Below are 18,388 nucleotides of genomic sequence, written 5' to 3' on the forward strand. Positions count from 1 at the left end.
ATAATTTATGGGGTCTAGGGTTTAACGGTTTGTCAGAATTTTTGATTGACCAACTCATGTGGCATCGGCAGTCTAGTGGCAACTGGACTCAAAATCGTGACGTCAAGTGCTGGGCCCGACATTATATCCTTGGGCAAGGCACTTAACACAAATTTTCTTCACTTCACCTATTGAATGAGTACTCGGCCTTAGCCAGTGAAAGCTCTTGTTTAGTAGGCCTATGCCTGTGTGTTACATTCCAGTGCTTAGCGCCTGTAAAAACAGTAAAATGGCAGCTTGCACTATGTAGGCCTACTGTATGCAACCCAGGAAGTTGAGATTTTTTTTTTCAGAATGCTATCAGGTCTGCTGGGTAATAATTAATAATAATTATTAAAGATTGTAAAGTACATAGATATATATGTAGAGCTTGCTATGTTGAGAAGAAATTCCCTCTGTACAAAGTACATTTTTTATGAATTTATAATCATTTAATGATGCTGAGCTTTCCAGTTTATCAATCTGTCCTTAAAAATTGTTCTTCTAGGTAGTCCAGCTCCAGGTTGAATAGAATGTTCAAGTGTCAGTTATTATTAGGCCTATCATTATCATTATTTAATTTGATGATGCTGAGCTCTCAAGTCTAACGATTTGTCTTTAAAAATTGTTCTTCTAGGTTGCCCGGATCCAGGTTTCAACAATGACACTGTCGTTCAACCTAGCAAGGATTCTTACAACTACAGAGATACCATTCAGGTGTCATGCGATGCCGGATTTGTCTTTGATAATGAGGAGTTTTATGAGGACAGTCCAGCTGGTCTGCAGAGCAAAACGACAGTAGGCTTGGAGTGTTTGTTTGGTGGCAAATGGAATGTCCAAAATACTCCAAACTGCATTCGTAAGTTTGCTGAAGCAAATCTGCTAACTGAAATATTTTTGTTTGAGAACAGGAAGGTGTGCTGAGCTGATTTTTAGCGGGGTGTGTTGAAATCGTATCAGATTTTGATTCAAGTGCTAGTGTATTGCTGTGCAGTCAAAGTCTGCGCATTAAATTTCAAGGAGAGTCATTTTTAGATTCAGATCCTTCCTCACTAAAATATTATACGAGATGTGTCTCAGATGATATCCATGAAACTTTTAAAGCAACTTCCATGCTAATATCAATCTTCAAATGTGAAAAGAAAAATGAATAATTATTCTAAAAGTTCTTATGCTTCATGTTTTACATCAGGCCTTAAGTGAAAAATATACGCATGTGCATATATATGGAAATGCTTTATAATATTTGTACTGTTGTCGTTGAACAGGAAGACACTGTGATATACCCCCTACCGTCACCAATGGATACGTTGAGTCTGGGACTGGAGTTGTGTATGGATCTCAGGTTACATATCGATGTAGAAATGGATATCGATTGCAAGGGCTTGGTACAGTGAGCTGCAACATAAACGGACTCTGGGACAATGTTCCTATCTGTGTTGGTAAGCAGCAGAGCAATACGATGTGTACTTTGTTACATTTATCAGAATTGATAGCTTTAAATGAGTACTATTTTTTTTTGGCTTACTTTATGGGAAAGTCACCACCCAAGGATTTGGGAAGAAAATGTCTTTAGAGTGTTCAACCAGTATTTCTATTTCTATTTTGATAACTCTGTCTATCACCTTTTAAAAATATGTCTTTTTTGTGACGCCAAACATTAAAGTGTTAAATGATTACAGATGAACTAGGCGGTCATAGGCCAAAATGTATTGGAGGCATCAAGTGGATAATTATTAGTTGATGATGTTCATTATTCTTTAAAATAATGTTGTCTTTATACTATGTAGAAATAAGTTAAACTGCTGCCAGTTTTGTATCATTTATTAGCTTGAATCCTACTTGTAGGCTTAGCATTACATTTTGACATATTGTACATTTGTTGGGTTTTTTTTTAGTTTTGTTACAACACACTGGAGTCCTATTCAGATTTGATAAATATGTTTCCTTTCTTCCCCCTGATATAGAGGTGCAGTGCCAGTTTCTGAACTTGGCCTCAACGCTAGCTGCGGAGACGCTCGTGACTGGCAATGGCCGGAGTGCAGGCAGCATCTATAACTTTACTTGTCCTCCGGGGTATCAGCTCTCCGGATCCCCTATCATTGTCTGCCAAGACACTGGCAGTTGGAGCGAGGTCCCTCCAGTTTGTAAAAGTGAGCTGCTTGAACAGAATAGTTTATTTTTCGGTTTTAATTTTACTGACCTACTAGAGTTTTATAAGCCCTAGAAAGTGAATTTAAATACTTATTATCCTATTGGCTATTTAGCTCTACTGCCTTCACAATTTTTTTTTCTTTACATTTACTACATTACAAATTTAATTTTTCTCTCTTTGAATAGTATGAAATTAGAGATAAACTGTACGTTTCATTAAGTTTACCATAAAATGTGTGCTTTATAATATACTGTTTGGTGATATATAATATTAGTGTGAGATTGCTTTGTTGTAAGGGAAACTGCTTTTAAGTTTTAGTATCAAATGTGAAGTGTGCTGACAAAATGAGATACTTCTCGCAATCAGTGAATGAAGATATCGGCCAAGAATCAACACATAGGTCAGATTTATAGACTTGCAACTGATAACACTTTCTTTAAACTTACCATGTCTTTTATCATTTCATATTAATAAATTTTGTACACAATCAACCTATGACTTTGACATATCTATATCCATAGGGTTGAAATCTGGGAAGTAACTCATTTTGTCAGCATGCCTCACAAATATCCGTTACTTGTGATGGTTCATGAGTTTTTATTGCATTTAATTTGATAATTTTAGGCAAAGCATTGGTAGGCTCACCGCGTGACTATTATTCTCATAGAAATGTTTGTACATATACATATAATATATGAATAATACTATGATTTACATACACACTTGTCCATTAATTTTTAAGGTGTGATATTTTTATTAACGTAAGGCGCATTGAACAGTTTTTAGAAAATGGAAATGTGCAGCATAAATGCTCTTTATCATTATTATTTTTATTATTATTATTATTATTATCATTATTATTATTATTATCATTATTATTATTGCATACTTTGAAATGTTACCCTACTTGTTTCTCATGTTTTATTTTCTTGAAATTGAGATATATTTTCCCTCATTCTCCTCAGGATTGCAGTGCGTGGTGCCCACAGTTGATAAAGCCATTGTCCAAACAAACTCGCTGTTCTTTTCATTTGGAGGTTCTCTGAGAGTTGTCTGTAATGAGGGATATGTGATTGCTGGAACCGCGAGCAGAGTTGCGTCTATCATTTGTGGTGCAGACCAAACGTTTGGTGTGCTTCCAGTGTGTGAAGGTACTAAAGATTTAGATACAGAGGGATAGGATATAGCTTGACTGCTCAATAAATTTTAAATTACTAAAAAGATGCGCAATATTAGTTTCTTTTTCATTAGTATTTTGGGGTCATTGCTGTCAACGTGAATTGTCCGTGTCCTTTTTTTTCACTAGCCCTGGTTCAGTCAACAACCTCACATCTGTATTTAATAAACTAGCTGGGCCCTTTTTCGATGAAAGGATAAATTGGTGCATTAACATCAACTGAAGGTCATTGGCCTACTACATTTACACTCTAGTGGAATGCAGCAATAAATCTTGAGAGAAAAATGACACACATGTTTCCAAGTTGCCAAATATAAAATAGATGTATAGCTTGATTCTCTATTCCGCTATTGTGGTTGTACACTCCAGAATTTCAAAGGTGTGGAACCAGTGTGCATGGATAATGAACGGAAACCTCACTTGTTTGCGAAAGAGTCTTAGAAGACGGATGTTCCCAAGATTCTGTGTGGACGAAACAAAGCATTTTGGAAAAATCAGGGGAAGCAGGTTGCGTCGATTTTTTAAAGTTAGGTCCTAGCCACATAGATGCTGTTGATGCCTGCAAAGTTTCAAAGGTATGGGTCAGGTAATAAGGGAGGAGTTTGTGCACAAAGCCTCCCAAGTCCACTTTTATATAGATCTAGATACATTCCCCTTCACATGTGCTCACTCATGTTCACTCACTGAGGTGCTCATTTATCACTTGCTGTTTGACTTATATTGTGACTTATATATTTTTTTCTCTTTCACAGTAATTTAGAGTTAGGACTGTGTGTGGTTTGCAGGTGCTCTGGTGTGGTTTGCCCCTTAAAATTTTTCCTATAAAAGACCCATTTTTCATGTCACTTCTCCTTCTTTTCTCTGTATGTTACTCTCTAGTTACACCTTTTATTTTTACTAAAAGAGAAAAAAAAGAGCTTGGATTTAATTAATGAACATGTGAGTCTCATATTCTTCACAGATACTAATCTCTCCTGTTTGATTGAGTCAGTAAAAATCAGATGCTTTTATGCCTCCTATTTGACTGAGTATAAATCAGATGCTTTTGTTCCGCTCTATTTCACTGACAGTGTCCAGTTTTGACTACTGCTCAAGCAACCCCTGTACTGCCAATGAGGTCTGTACAAGTGTGATTGGTACACATCAGTGTGATTGCAGGGAAGGTTTTAGGCGGAATGGCACACTCTGTATTGGTAAGTTGGTCCATCCCTTGCTTTGTGGCATTTTAATGTTGGTCATTTTGTTTTGTGATTGTCTTGTGTGTGGTGCTTAACCCTATCCGTACGCCTTTGGGTCATTTTGTATCCTCGGGGTTGTATTCTTTTCATTTTAGAATGCTTCTAGTACGAAGATCTCTTTGAAACATTCAGTATTTCTCAAAAATTCATTTTGACAGATTGCTTTCTAAAGTGTTCGGATCGGATTGACGAGTAAATTTCCACTATGGAAAGTGGTGGCACAGAGTTCCCCACGTTGTATGGATACAATAGTAAAACATTACCTACGGATAGGGTTAAGATAGAAATAAGGGATTCGGGAGGGGGGGGGGGGGGCTCTTGTGGTCTAGAGATACAATATTTGCCTCTCATTCAAAAGATCCCTCGATTAAAACCTGACAGTGAAGACAGATTATAATAATACTTGTGTTCTAATATTTTTCTTTTTAAGCACTGAAATCGCCTACCAAAAAGTTTTGTCTGAAAGATCAAATTTACTTCTTACAGAGTTGTATGGGTGTTGAATTTTTTCAGTCAGTCTATGGAAAATCTCTATCCCATTACTTTATGACTGACACCTTTTTTGTACCTTTAAAGCTACAGTTTTGTGTATAATTTATAGGTGTACTTGTTGTTGTTGTTGTTAGCGATCCAGTAGCATCTGAGCGTTAACTCTTCTGCATGATGCCATTTGGTAATAGTTGCATGTTTGTTCTAATTGTTGTCTTGAGGAGTAGAGGCAATTAGATGTGTGGGGTAGCTTGGGAAGAAAACATCCCCTTAAATCAGTTAGTTTTCTACAGAAGAACAGATGATGTTCCACTGTCTCTGAGGGGTAGTCACATAGTGGGCAGGCAGCAGACTGCTTTACTCCAATTCGGTTGAAATGTTGATTGAGGGATACATGTTGTGTTCTAAGTTGGAAGATTATGGATTGATCTCCCCTCCTCAACTCATTGATTGGATCTTTGACCAGTGGTTTATTCATGTAGCCATACATCCTCCTTCCTGTCGTACCTGTGGCCCAATCATTCATCCACTCTTCCTTGAGGTTTGACTTGATCATTTGGCAGCAGGTGGTGTAATTCGTAGGAATTTCAGGCTGAGGGAGGCTAGCTCCTTTCTTTGTCAGAGCATCAGCTCTTTCATTTCCCGGTATCCCAGTGTGGGCAGGAATCCATTGTAGGACTACTCTGATGTGGTGCCTACTTATCAAGTTATGTAGACTCCAAATGAAGTGCAATATATCTTTGTTCACATCAGTCCCACTCTCAAGTGTCTCTAGTTTTGAAAGGCTGTCTGTAAATATAACGATGTCTGTGGTAGCAAGTGGGTAAGTGTCAAACAAGTAGTTTATGTAGTTTGTGGTGTTGGTGATAGCTTGTTGTTCGGTAATGAAATTGGAGCAGAAGGACCCGCTGGAGTTGAAGTCTTCTTTTTTTTATCCCACTGGGCAAGTTGATCACTGACCCATATCCAGCGTTGATTGTTGCCTTAAAGGCAGATCCATCAGTGTATGAGTGGATCCATGTTGGTGGATAGGAATCAATTGTTTCAAGGGCAGAATGTTTTAGTGCTACAGGATATATGTTTTTATTGCTCTTGTCCAAAAGTGTTTTCCTATTTTCTGGCTTTGCTATGGGTGAGATGTGGTGTGAGAGTTGAGGGAACTCTTTCCAGAGGTTCTCGTCTTTCAGGGGGGGTGATGTTTTTCTTGGAGATTGAGAACAGTGTCAAGTACAGATTTTGTATTTTTAAATCTTTGATTAGGTTTCCACTTGTCAACAAGGACTCTATTAGGGTGGTTATATTCTAGCCTTTTAGATCTTTCATATACTTCTAAAGCTGCCCGTTTTCTTCGAGTTTCTAATGGCTCAATATTTGTGTGGATTTCACCGGCTGCAGTCGGTTAGGATCTCATTCCGCCAGAGATAAGACGAAGAGCTTGGTTTTGGATGGTGTCCATTGAGTTCTTTGAAGTTTTACTGCATATGTTTTGTAGAACAAGATTATAATCAAAAACAGCTCTGGTATATCCTAAATAGAGGCCTCTCAAGGTGTTCTTGTCTGATCCCCAGTTGGTACTGGCAAGTCGTTTGATGAGATTAAGTCTCTTCATAGCCTTCTTCCTAAGGTTGTTGGTGTGTTGTTTCAGGTTGAGCTTGCTGTCAAGTTGTACTCCAAGATATACTGGGTTATTCTCCTTTTTCAAGTTGGTACCATCTATTTTGAGAGGGATTTCTGCATTTGCAAGCAGTACTTCAGTTAGTGGAATGGTATCATAATATGGCTTTGTCTTAGTTCTCTTTTTATCAGTGAGGGTGTTTTGCAGATGGTCTGGTGTGATTTGGTCCTTATTTCCAATCAAACATCTATCGACTTTATCTTTTCTTTTTTTGTGTGTTTGTTACTCTCTGGTAACTCCTCTAGTCTTCTGCACTCACATGATCTAATTATGTTGCGAGTTCTGAAAAACTCTTACTGAAACAAATTTTAATCAGTCTAGGCTCTGGTTTTGTTGCATTTTTTAAATTAGGGAGTTGGCTAATATTGTTTCGTTTTTATCCCTTTTTATTGACAGAATGAAATGTGTTTTGGAACATTAATCCATAACTTAAGTATATGGTGACTAATGCTTAGAGTGGGTGGTAGAAGAGGTCTTATATGGGGTGCCTGTTGGGGGATCGGGTTGGGTGTAAAGTGACTATCGTGGCACAAGCCAATCGCGCTGCCAACTCGTTGCCTTAAAAACGCAAGCGTTTGTTTTCACGTGACAAGTCCGGCGATCAACCCGACCCGACCCAACCTGACCTGATCCCATCCGCAATGGGCACCCAGTATTACTGCCTTTCTATCCCCATTTGCCTGCCTATCTTACTTTTGCCCAATGCTTATAAAGGATCAACACACCGATGTGTTTCTTTTATACTGGCACCTCAGTACTACATTATCTTACTTACAACAAGGGATGAGGGGTCAAGTATGTGACATAGGAGGAGTTGAGAAAGGAGTATCTCCCACACAGCAGCAAGGAACAGAAGCAGAGAAATCTGTACCGTAAAACTTTATCTTTAATCCCAGCATAGTCTGGAAATTATAGTTATGGAATAAATAGTGTAATTTTGATACTGTTTCAATAATGCTTGTGGATGGAACTTCAATGATTAACGCCATTCTGAAATAATTCTGTGTCTTTTGCTTGTGTTTCCAGATATAGATGAGTGTGAAGAAGACACTGACGGATGCAGTCAAATATGCAACAACATTGATGGGGGCTACGTGTGCTCTTGCCAAAATGGATTCTCTCTGTACACGGTTGATGGGCTCAATGGATACGAGATCCCCAGTTCTGAGACAGGACTCAAGGCTGGAGACGTTTACCGGATCAATCACAGCTGTGTTTGTGAGTGCTAAGTGATCTTCTAAACTTTGAATAATGACTTCATTTTATAACTTCAGAATGAAGTCTGTTGTTTCGGCAGCAAGTGAAATAGGCCAGATTTTTACAGCTAATGGTGATTATAGTCTGATGTTGTTTATAGCAGCAAATGTGTTCATGTTGTATCCTTGTTCCAGCCTTTGACTCTGTTTACCAGTGGATGGTTGATGGGTGCAATAATTTTGTTTTTCTTTCTACTTTTTCTTCAACATAATGTATTATATCATCCCTTCTCTGTTTCTGACGCAAGGTGTTCATTACAATTCTCTGTGAACTGCTACTTAGCGACATTTTAAAAATACTGTATTTAGTCTCTGCCAATGAACCTGTCTTTGTATCAACTCCACAAGGATTGTCCCAATTCACTTTCACATACAGATCAGTCTTGCTTTTTCCTAGGATTTTACCCCACGACCACCCCAGACACATACCCTGTTCACCATTGGTTGACATTTTTAAATTACTGAAATACAAACTGCTCTTTCATCTTTCACTGTGAATACCAAACATTTAAAGAAATTCTGCTAGTAGTAAACTATATTAACAGTAAAATGGTTATTTGATTAAACTTTTACAATAAGAAAGGGAAAATGCACTGAATGATTTCAAGTATACTACAGGAGAAGTTCTATCATAATTTAGCAATAAATGAATACTTTTGATTGCTGAGAAATCTTATGACAGAAAAATTTCTCAGCTCATAGTAAAGACAATTTTAACGATGAATTGTTTTTGTTTCGATTCTCAGCAAAACTTTGTCCTGATCCAGGCGAGGTTGTTAATGGCTATCTGACTAAACCACAAACTATGTATCATGTTGGAGACAGCATCACTATTGGTTGTGACATTGGTTTTGTGCCACTAGGAAGTGTGAATACGGCGAGTTGTGATGTTTCTGGGGTCTGGACGCCAAGAGTTCCCACCTGTACAGGTAAGAGTTGTTGTAGATCCTAGCGATGTCACTTTTTTGTGAGGCTATTTCAAATGGTAGTTAAAATCAAAAGCTCCTTCATTGCGATTTAGATAATTTAGGAGGCAGGCTTCCTCAACTCTTTGTAAGGGCCAACCCAGGTTGAATGGGGTACAGCATCCTAGCAGAAAGATGGAGTTCCTCAATAAAATAAACTTCTCAAGACAGGAAAACAAATCACATCTTTTCAATATAACATTAAAAATCCTGTTCGATAGTGTTGCTAGCTGTAAAATGAAAATGACATAATTTAATTCAAACAAAACAGTAGCCTTCAATAAATTGTTATGCCTATAAACTGAGATATTTGATTGCTTTTAAGGTCAAGCGGAATAACCCAGATTTCACGGGTTTCCAGAAATCATGACCAACACCAAAAATGGGCATTTCCCTACATATTGGAGAATTTTGGTTTCATTGGTGTGTATATTTGTTTGGTTATAGAGAAAACTCTCCTTGTCTATTAAAGAAACTGAACAAGGGGCAAAAAACTTTACCTTCTAAACTTCAAAACAGCATTTTTGGGGATAGCCCGCTTGTACTTAAAAGCAACCATTTATGAGATGCAGGAAAGTGTTTTTTCTCCTAGACCTGCTCTATTACTAAATTCTCAGGTACTGCAGTGAAGGGGTTAAATACATCATTCTTTCATCCGTGAAATAATTATATCATTTTATTTGATTTCCCCCCTTTCTTCTAGTCGTTCAGTGTCCTCCAGATGTACTTCCAACTTTGAACAACCCACCTCTGGCCATAAATCCGAGAACAGCGGTCAACTACGGAGAAACGGTTAGCATTACCTGTCGGATTGGTGGTGCTACTGTGACCACTAAGTCCAGGAAGTGTGTCTATAACCCCACCACCCTCAGCTACCAGCTGCAGGGGGACAGTTATGAATGTGGAGGTGAGAATTTTATAAAGTTCAGAATGTTTCTGAATGTTCTAGAGCTGGGGTAATGAGTTAGATTAAGATAAGGTAAGATAAGAAAGGGCTTTATTATCCCAGAGGGAAATTTTCCTTGGTTGTACAGGACCGTAAAAACACATGCAGTGCAGGTATACATTAAAAAAATTAAATTATATATTACTCTTATTAAAATTCAATATGAAAAGAGAAGTAAAGCTGACAAAATGTACATTTACATCAAATTCATCATTCAACCACATGCAGGAATTTAAATACTAGACCTTTGGAGTTATATAGATACATACTCTAAGAGCAGCACACATCTATGCTCATTCTGACTAAAGCCTTATGCTAGATGTTAAAAAACTTCTTTTATATCTTTCTTTCTTTGTTTTTGGAGGTACATATCTGCCGCTGCGTGATCTTACAATTCGTGTGGAAAGGGGGTGTGATGGGTCGTTTATAATGCTTTTTAAAAAGCGCATAGAGTTTTCTGTTGAACATGGATATATATGTGCTATACAAATGAAGACTTTGGTGGAAAAAAAGGAAATGAGTCACAATTCAATAAAGCGGAGAAATGGAAGTTCAAAAGTTGAAGGTCCATATCTCATATTTCTTTTTCCTTTCATAGCACGACAGGACTCAGCTAGGTTATCCATGGGATCATTTGCAGAGAAGATAGTTCAGTTTGTTAAGAATACACACAAGGAAAACAATACTTGTTTAAAAAATTGTGACTTTCTGGTTTTTTTCACTTAAGTCTTTAAATGCAGTTTATTATTGTTATTTTTATTATTATTGTTATTATTGTTATAGTTATTTTTATTGTTATTGTTATTATAATAAAGAGGATCATGTTGAGGACCAGCGTGCATGCTTCAATGCTGTATGTTCCATGAGTTACTGATTAGGTAGATTAAAGCAATAGTTGAGACAAGGGAATTATAGTAGAGAGACATAAGTGCTTACCAAGTAGTGGAAAAGTAGTTACAAATGTTCTCTTAAATTTAGAGTTTTAAGAAAATCATGTACTCTTTTGTAATACGAATTTAGTTAACTCTTTTCTGACCACACTTTTTTCCTTTCTGTCCCCAAGCCATTTAGATGACTATATTTTCCTTTCTGGTTGTAATGAGAAAAATCAGAATTTTCTTAATTTTATTCTCAGGATCTTTCATGTTTTATATATATCATGATATCAGAGTCTGAGTAAATAGATCTTCTGTCAGATTATACAAAGAGAAAAAGTAATCTGATCAGAAAATAGGGGGTTGTTGCGAGTCCTAAGACTCTGTAGTTGAAGAAAAAAAGAATACTTTGAGCCGCAAAAAGCCATATCTTTGCTTTGTCGGAAAGTATATACAGCCCGAACAATACTTTTTGAAATTAATGATTTTAAGAACAGACATCGTAAGTGGTTGGCGGATGCTCTGGTGTGGTTTTCTCCTTCTTTCCTTATCATCTTTATCTCTCTTATTCCTTCTTTTTTTATGTATGTTACCCTCTTGTATCACCTCTAATTTTGGCACTTATATGACCTAATTGTGTTGCAAATGCCATAAGTAAATGCTTTTAAAAACTAAAAAAAACCAAACCATTGTCTTACAATTCCCTAACAATGACTATCCTTTTCTGTGTCACAAAAAAAGCCAAAAAAACCCCAAAACAAACAGACATCTACTGCTATGTTATTTATATTAAATAATATATTGTGCTTTTACTCCTTTCCTAACTGCAGAGATTGACTGTGGAGACCCCGAAGTCCACCTACCGACAGGAGCAGCAGCCCTTTTCTTGGGGCCTGGAGACAGCTCAACAACATTTGGTAGCCAGTTTGTTTTTGCTTGCAAGTTCCCGTATTTCAAACGTGGGGATGATCAGGAATCTAATGTCACATGCCAGCTCAACGGGACTTGGAGTTTGGGAGAACTGGATTGCATCTGTAAGTTAGTGCTGAATGGGAACTTCTTTTTTTTGTGTTTATTGTTGATTGTTGTTTGACTGTAGTCCAGTGCCTATAATAGTCAGTTCCTGGTGGTTGGCGGGTGCTCTAGTGTGGGCTGCTCCTTATTTTTTACCTAACATCTATTGTCTTTATCTATCCTCATTTTCTTTGTATGTTCCACTCTAGAAACTCCTCTAATCTTTAGCGCTTATATTATCTATTTGGGGTACAAGTGGTGTAAAACTCTTACTAGAATTGAAAGAGAAAGGCATATTTAAAAAATTGTGAGAGAATGTCATTACCCTTGTTAACTATAAGCCCCTAATGCCCCAGCCTCTTTCCTTATATCACTACTTTGTACATAAAATGACCTGCGTGAGTATTTTTCAATTATGGGTCCACTTGTGAGTGTTACTTTTCTCAGAAGTCATAAAAGAGTTACAGCTCACTTTTGCAATATGATACGATGATACAATAGATTTCATATTTCTTTGGAGAAGCTTTTTCTATTTTCACAAATGACTTGTTTTCCACAGAGCACCACAAATGGCTTTCAGTGGCTATGAGAGACAGCAGAGAATGAAACTCTTTTTTTTGTCTCAAATTCTCTTACATTTCCCCCCAAAAATGCTGCCTGAAAATGACAGATTTGGGTGCAACGGTTGATAGTGTTTCTGATTCAGAGATATCAGTAGGGCCTATATGTCTTACTTTTTTCTTTTCCTTTTAGTTATTTCTGCCTTGGGAACTGTTTTTACTCTAGCAGTACTATTATGTTGATAGAGCATTTTATAATTATTACTTTGCATTGATCAGTCCTGGTAGGAAATACATTGCCTAACAATTTCCTATCAATGGCTATCCTTTTCTGTGTCACTTTACCGCAATTTGATTTCCACAAGCATGAATTAAATCTAAGCTGCTTTTGTTCCCAAATGCTTTTAGATGGCTACTGTCCTGACCCGGGCAGAGTTCCAGATGGTAATACGGTCATAGAAGGTTACGAATTCAACAACTCCACAAGTTACTCTTGCTCCAGACAGGGCTTTAACATTGTGCCTAATGTTGAGCTTCGATGTGAGAACGATGAGAACGGTGTAGCTCTGGACTGGAGCGCACCTCCTCCTGTTTGTGTTGGTTAGTGCACCGTATATTATTCCTTATTTTCTGCATGTGAGTGTGTGTGTGTGTGTGTGTGTGTGTGTCTGTGTGTGTGTGTGTGTGTGTGTGTCTGTGTGTGTGTGTGTGTGTGTGTATGCATGTGCGTGTGTGTTTGGGGGAGAGAGAGAGAGAGAGAGAGAGAGAGAGAGAGAGAGAGAGAGAGAGAGAGAGAGAGAAAGAGAGAGAAAGAGAGAGAGAGATAGAAAGAGATAGAGAGAAAGAAAGAGGGATGGGGATGGAAGGGAGGGAGGAAGAGAGAAAGAGAGACAGAGAGAGAGAGAGGGGGGGAGTGAGGGAGAGAGAGAGAGAGGTAGGAACAGTAAGAAAGAAAACAAGATAGGGCAGTGGTCTTCTTTTTAGCTATGTATGTCCATTACGAGATAATTTAATTTAAAATTGTTTGTCTTTATGAAAAAGTCCCATACAAATGAAAGCATTCATGGAATGGTAGAGTTAAAAAGAGACGCCTGACCTAATTCCTTTTATGAACTTATGCTTAGCTATAGAATATGATGTAAACAATTATAGCTTCAAAGTGTATGCTTTTGCCACTCTGCCAAGCACAAAGGCCAGAGAGAGCAATTTGGTTGAGCAAAGGAGCTTGCACCCTGAATTAAAGAAGAAGAATAAAACATGTATGTGTTGTAACTGATGGCTATGACTTCTGGGTTACATTGGAGAGCTCATTTTTGGAGCATTTATTTCACATTATACCATCTCGTTGCAATAATAATAAGAGTGTTGAATGAATTTTATATACTTTATGCTGCTTCTTGAATTATTCAAAGGGTTGGTTTGGTGCCTTTTAGATTGTAATTCAGAATACTATGATGCCAGTATTGTCCTGGTAACAAACCACTTCCCACCTGACCAAAAAACACTTCCAATTTAAAAGAATGTTACCGTAATGGGATATCAAGGTACCCTTTTCCTGAAGTAGCTTCTAGGCGATCATTACGCTTCTAACACGAGAAATATGTTAAGCTTGAAAAAGTTTGGTTTTGTTTATTTGAAGGAAAACAATCTTTATAAAAATAACTAATCATATGCACTTGCAATTTCAGACCAGGAAAATCCACTCTTCATTAACTGTGAAGACGAAGACCGCTCCATCTTGCGATACTCCGAGGTTGTCATACCGTCTCCTGAAGCGACGGACAATTCAGGTTCCTGGGCCAAGCTTACTGTAGATCCACCTTATTTTGTGTCTGGTCAAGCCTTGGCCAATGACCTCAATGTCACCTACACTGTGAGGGATCATGAGGGACTGACGGACACCTGTGTCAAGCGTTTCTTTGTTCTGGGTAAGATGTCTGTGACCATTCCTATTGTACTACAACATCTGTGATTTCAAATACAGTAAAACCATGGTATAAAATGTACACATTTACAACATACTATCGGCTGTAATGTTCACTTTTATAAGCCCAAAGTCCCGATTAATGTTTTTACTCTTTTTGTCTAATACCTACCTCATGTAAGATATTTTGAATCTTGGGTCCGAAAGGACATTTTTCGTCATGTTCAAAGAGAAAAAGTAATATGTAAAGAAGCGTAGTGGAATCAGGCTCTCGTCAATTTTTGGGCATGGAGTGTTATTGGTAACATCTTAAAGCTTGTTCACTTGTCTTTATTTGAGTGAAAAAAATATCCATTCATGTTGAATACAAGTTGAGATATTTGCGAAAGAATGATGTGGGGGTCACCTGTTTTCTGAGGTAAAATTAGTGAGAAAATGGCAGCCAAAGATTAGTTATTTCCTTAGTTTAATAAGAGTCCGTGGTGACAGAAAATTTACATTTTTTGAGCCTTTAATCAAAGTTTTTCAGAAAAATTCACACAGAAATGAGGGTATGAAAGGTGTTGAACCAAAAAACAAACATTTGATAAAAATTCACAAACCTGCGGAAAAATGCAAGCTTCTTCACTTTGATTATTTTGACGAGAGCCTGATTTCACCATGCTGCCTCACATATGGTCTGAAAATTGTGAGTTGTTGGAGAGAAGAAAAATTACTTCTAAGGAATACTCTAAGGATACAAGGTCGAACTTGACTATGTGCCAGGACTCATAGACACAACTTTAAGTTCTCAAGTTGGGCTGCCGTACCTCTATCCTTGAAGGCGTTGAACTCAGATAATTGTAGCATAACTGGCTCTGTTTACTGTCATCATTCTTCAGACAATAAGAATGTTCTGTATCAAGTTTAAAGTCTCTTTTTTTAAAGTCTAAAGTTTTTACATTAGCTTTGTTAACTTTACTTGGTTACAAAGAGCAAGATGATAGTTCAGAGCATTTTATATATTTCGTATTTTAGGTACTTCCTCCCCTTTTCATTCCACCTTTGTCATTTCATCCTCAATAAGCATTAAGTTGTTTTTTTAAAAGTAAAAATAGATTCACCTAAATAGTGCAAAGTGCTTGTGGATGGTTTTTGTTCAATTTGTTAAATGTTTTATTTTCATTAACAGCAGTGGCTTATATTACGTTATATTTAGTTCGTTAAAAATTTCTTTTTCATCAATAGTGGTTTGAATTTTTACTTCAGATACCACATTGCCAGTGATCAAGTGTCCAAATCCTGTCATTCTGTACGTAACACTGGGAAACTCGGTCGACTACGAATTCATGGACTCGTTGATCGACTCCTCGGATGATAACGCTGTTGTCTTCACTGCTTTCTCCCGGCCAAACATCACAGTGAGCTACAGCGACATTGGCTCTGTGTTTGACATCCAAGCCACTGTGTATGATGCGGCAAGCAATACTGCTTCATGTCTGTTCCAAGTCGAAGCTAGAGGTGAAGGAATTAGATTGTAAAGGTGTTATGAATTTAATTGTGATGTACAAATTAATCATATTTTAGCAATAAATATAATTTATACTATGAATTTCCATTTTCTAAAAAAAAGCTCAAGGCGTATTATATTCAAAATGATATCGCATTTTAAAAATTAATAGACATGTGTGTACGTAAAACATAGTACATGTCGACAAAGTTAGGCATGACAAGATCATCGACGGGCTGGAAGTCCTCAATATTGACAGGAAGGACTTAAAGATGATCAAGAACATGTACTGGGATCAAACTGCTGCAATGAGAATAGAAAACGACATCAGCGAATACATACAGATTAAAAGAGGAGTCAGACAGGGATGTGTGCTTTCTCCAGACTTGTTCTCCCTGTTTAGTGAAAATATCATGAGACACATAGAAGAAATGTTAGGTATCTCGATAGGGGGACATAATATAAACAATCTTAGATATGGAGACGACACATTCCTAATAGCAGAAGATGAAGAACACCTATAGAATTTTTAAATGTCATCGTACAAGAGAGTGACAACATGGGCTTAAGCCTAAACATCAAGAAAACGGAAACAATGGTGATAAGTAGAAAAACTCCATCCCCAACATGCAATATCAAAATCAATGATACCACCCTCAAGCAAGTACAACATTTAAAATATTTTGGGACCATTATATCATCAGATGGGAGATGTCACACCGAAATTAAAAGCTGCACTTGCCAATCAAAAACAACCTTCCACAAAATGAAACAGATACTCACAAACATCAATCTGTCACTGGAAACGAGAAAAAGAGTACTGAAAAGTTACATCGAGCCAATCCTATTATACGGGGGGGAAGCATGGACAATCAATAAACAGCTGGAGAGAACAATTGTGGCGACAGAGTTGTAGTTTATAAGATGCATGCTACGTATCTCATGGACAGCTAGAAAAACAAAGGAAGAAGTCTTGGTTGAAGCAAATTGCCGAAGACAGCTTATGACGAGTATAAGAAAGCGACATGAAAATTTCTTTGGACACACAATGCGGAAAGAAGCATGGGAGAACATTGTAATAACAGGCAAGTTTGATGGAAAGAGAGGCTGAGGCTGACAGAGGGAAAAGATACTGGACAAGATGACAACATGGCTAGGAGCAGCAAGAACAACAGACACCATTGCTGCAATGCAAGACAGAGTGAAGATGAGGTCCATGATCGCCCACGCCTGTCGGCAAGACACCGGATGATGATGATGTGTGACTTGAAACATTCCTTTCTTCATTTGTTTTGTTTTATTGTTCTTTATCCTGAGATAGAGCCCAGAGAGAGTAAACTGTTGGGTTTTTTTGTTGTTTTTTTTTAAAACCCTAAGTGCAAATGGTGATTTATGAAATTTAACACATTCTCTCTGTTTTGTGATGAGAAGATATTCATTTGCCAAGAGGATTAGAATATTTTTAGAAGGAGATTGGCGTCAGAGATTAACCTTACAACTGTTTGGCCTACCTGGTTGCCTTTGTGCTGGTGTTCAGGTGTGATATGTAGCTAATGCCTTCCCATTTAGTTCAGCTTTGTGAAGACATGCTATTTTTTATGTAAATGTTCTTACTCTCCCTCAGATATTCTAGAAAAGACATAGTCATAGTTTACTTTTTGCTTTACTTTACTTCTAGCATCACAATATCTATCCATGGACTGACCCTTCAGCACTATTTTTACCTCCTCAACCTCCTTTATTTAGTCTATGTGTTTCTCTTCAAGTCCTCCCTGTTATTATGCTCCTTCTCTCTTGATCTTATTAAAAGTCTATCACCCTTATAGCTGCTCCTTTTCTTTGCATGGTATTCTCCAGTTACACCTCTAACCTTCAGCACTTGTATGACCTGCTGTGTTGCAAGTACTGCAAAACTTTTACTAAAGCTAAACTCTCCCGTTTATCTCCTCTCCAGTTCAAATATGTGGTAAGGACACTTTGACCACACCACATAACACCTCTAATCTTCAGCGCTTATGAGACTTATTTGTGTTACAAGTGCCGTAACTCTTTCTCTTTAAACTAAACTCTCCCGTTATCTCCTCTCCAGTTCCAATATGTGGTGAGGACACTTTGACCACACTGCCTAATGCCTTTGGAATTAATGTGACCTGTTTCCCTGTTTTCTCCTCTCCAGTTCAACTATGTGGTGAGGACTCTTTGACTACACCACCCAACACGGAGAAATCGTGCGTACCAACACAGAGTGGAGGCTACACCTGTACTTTTACCTGCCCACCAGGGTACTACTTCTATGAAGATTACCCCAATGAACAGTTCAATACTACGTGTGAGCCAAGCGTAGGCTTCGATGTGGAGCACGTGCCAGTGTGCGCTGGTCAGTATAGAAATATATCATATGTATCAAGACTGCTTATTAAAGTTTAGATTACTGTGGTTGCTCTTTAAGACTCTAAAGACATTCTACTTTTTGCTCTTTGTTTATTAAACACATGAACACATATGCACACACACGCACACACACACACACACACACACATACACATACAAACACACACGAACCAACACACACATACACGCACAAACACACACGAACCAACACACACA

The 18,388-nt window shown here is 37.7% G+C and overlaps 1 protein-coding gene across 1 annotated transcript in view; it reads left to right on the forward strand.

Annotated features, from left to right (window-relative positions):
- The window catches only part of LOC101861248, a gene marked incomplete at its 5' end in the record, with an annotated part of 93,215 nt that overhangs the window by 6,513 nt on the left and 68,314 nt on the right, over window positions 1–18,388 (forward strand). The window contains 13 exon segments of the mRNA XM_035968678.1: window positions 656–877; window positions 1,287–1,460; window positions 1,986–2,171; window positions 3,139–3,324; window positions 4,421–4,543; window positions 7,779–7,970; window positions 8,755–8,937; window positions 9,677–9,880; window positions 11,625–11,828; window positions 12,777–12,968; window positions 14,057–14,296; window positions 15,541–15,792; window positions 17,958–18,158. Coding sequence (XP_035824571.1) covers window positions 656–877; window positions 1,287–1,460; window positions 1,986–2,171; window positions 3,139–3,324; window positions 4,421–4,543; window positions 7,779–7,970; window positions 8,755–8,937; window positions 9,677–9,880; window positions 11,625–11,828; window positions 12,777–12,968; window positions 14,057–14,296; window positions 15,541–15,792; window positions 17,958–18,158 — 2,559 coding nt within the window.

The sequence above is a fragment of the Aplysia californica genome, unplaced genomic scaffold, assembly GCF_000002075.1.
Source record: "Aplysia californica isolate F4 #8 unplaced genomic scaffold, AplCal3.0 scaffold00004, whole genome shotgun sequence".
Lineage (NCBI taxonomy): Eukaryota > Metazoa > Mollusca > Gastropoda > Aplysiida > Aplysiidae > Aplysia > Aplysia californica.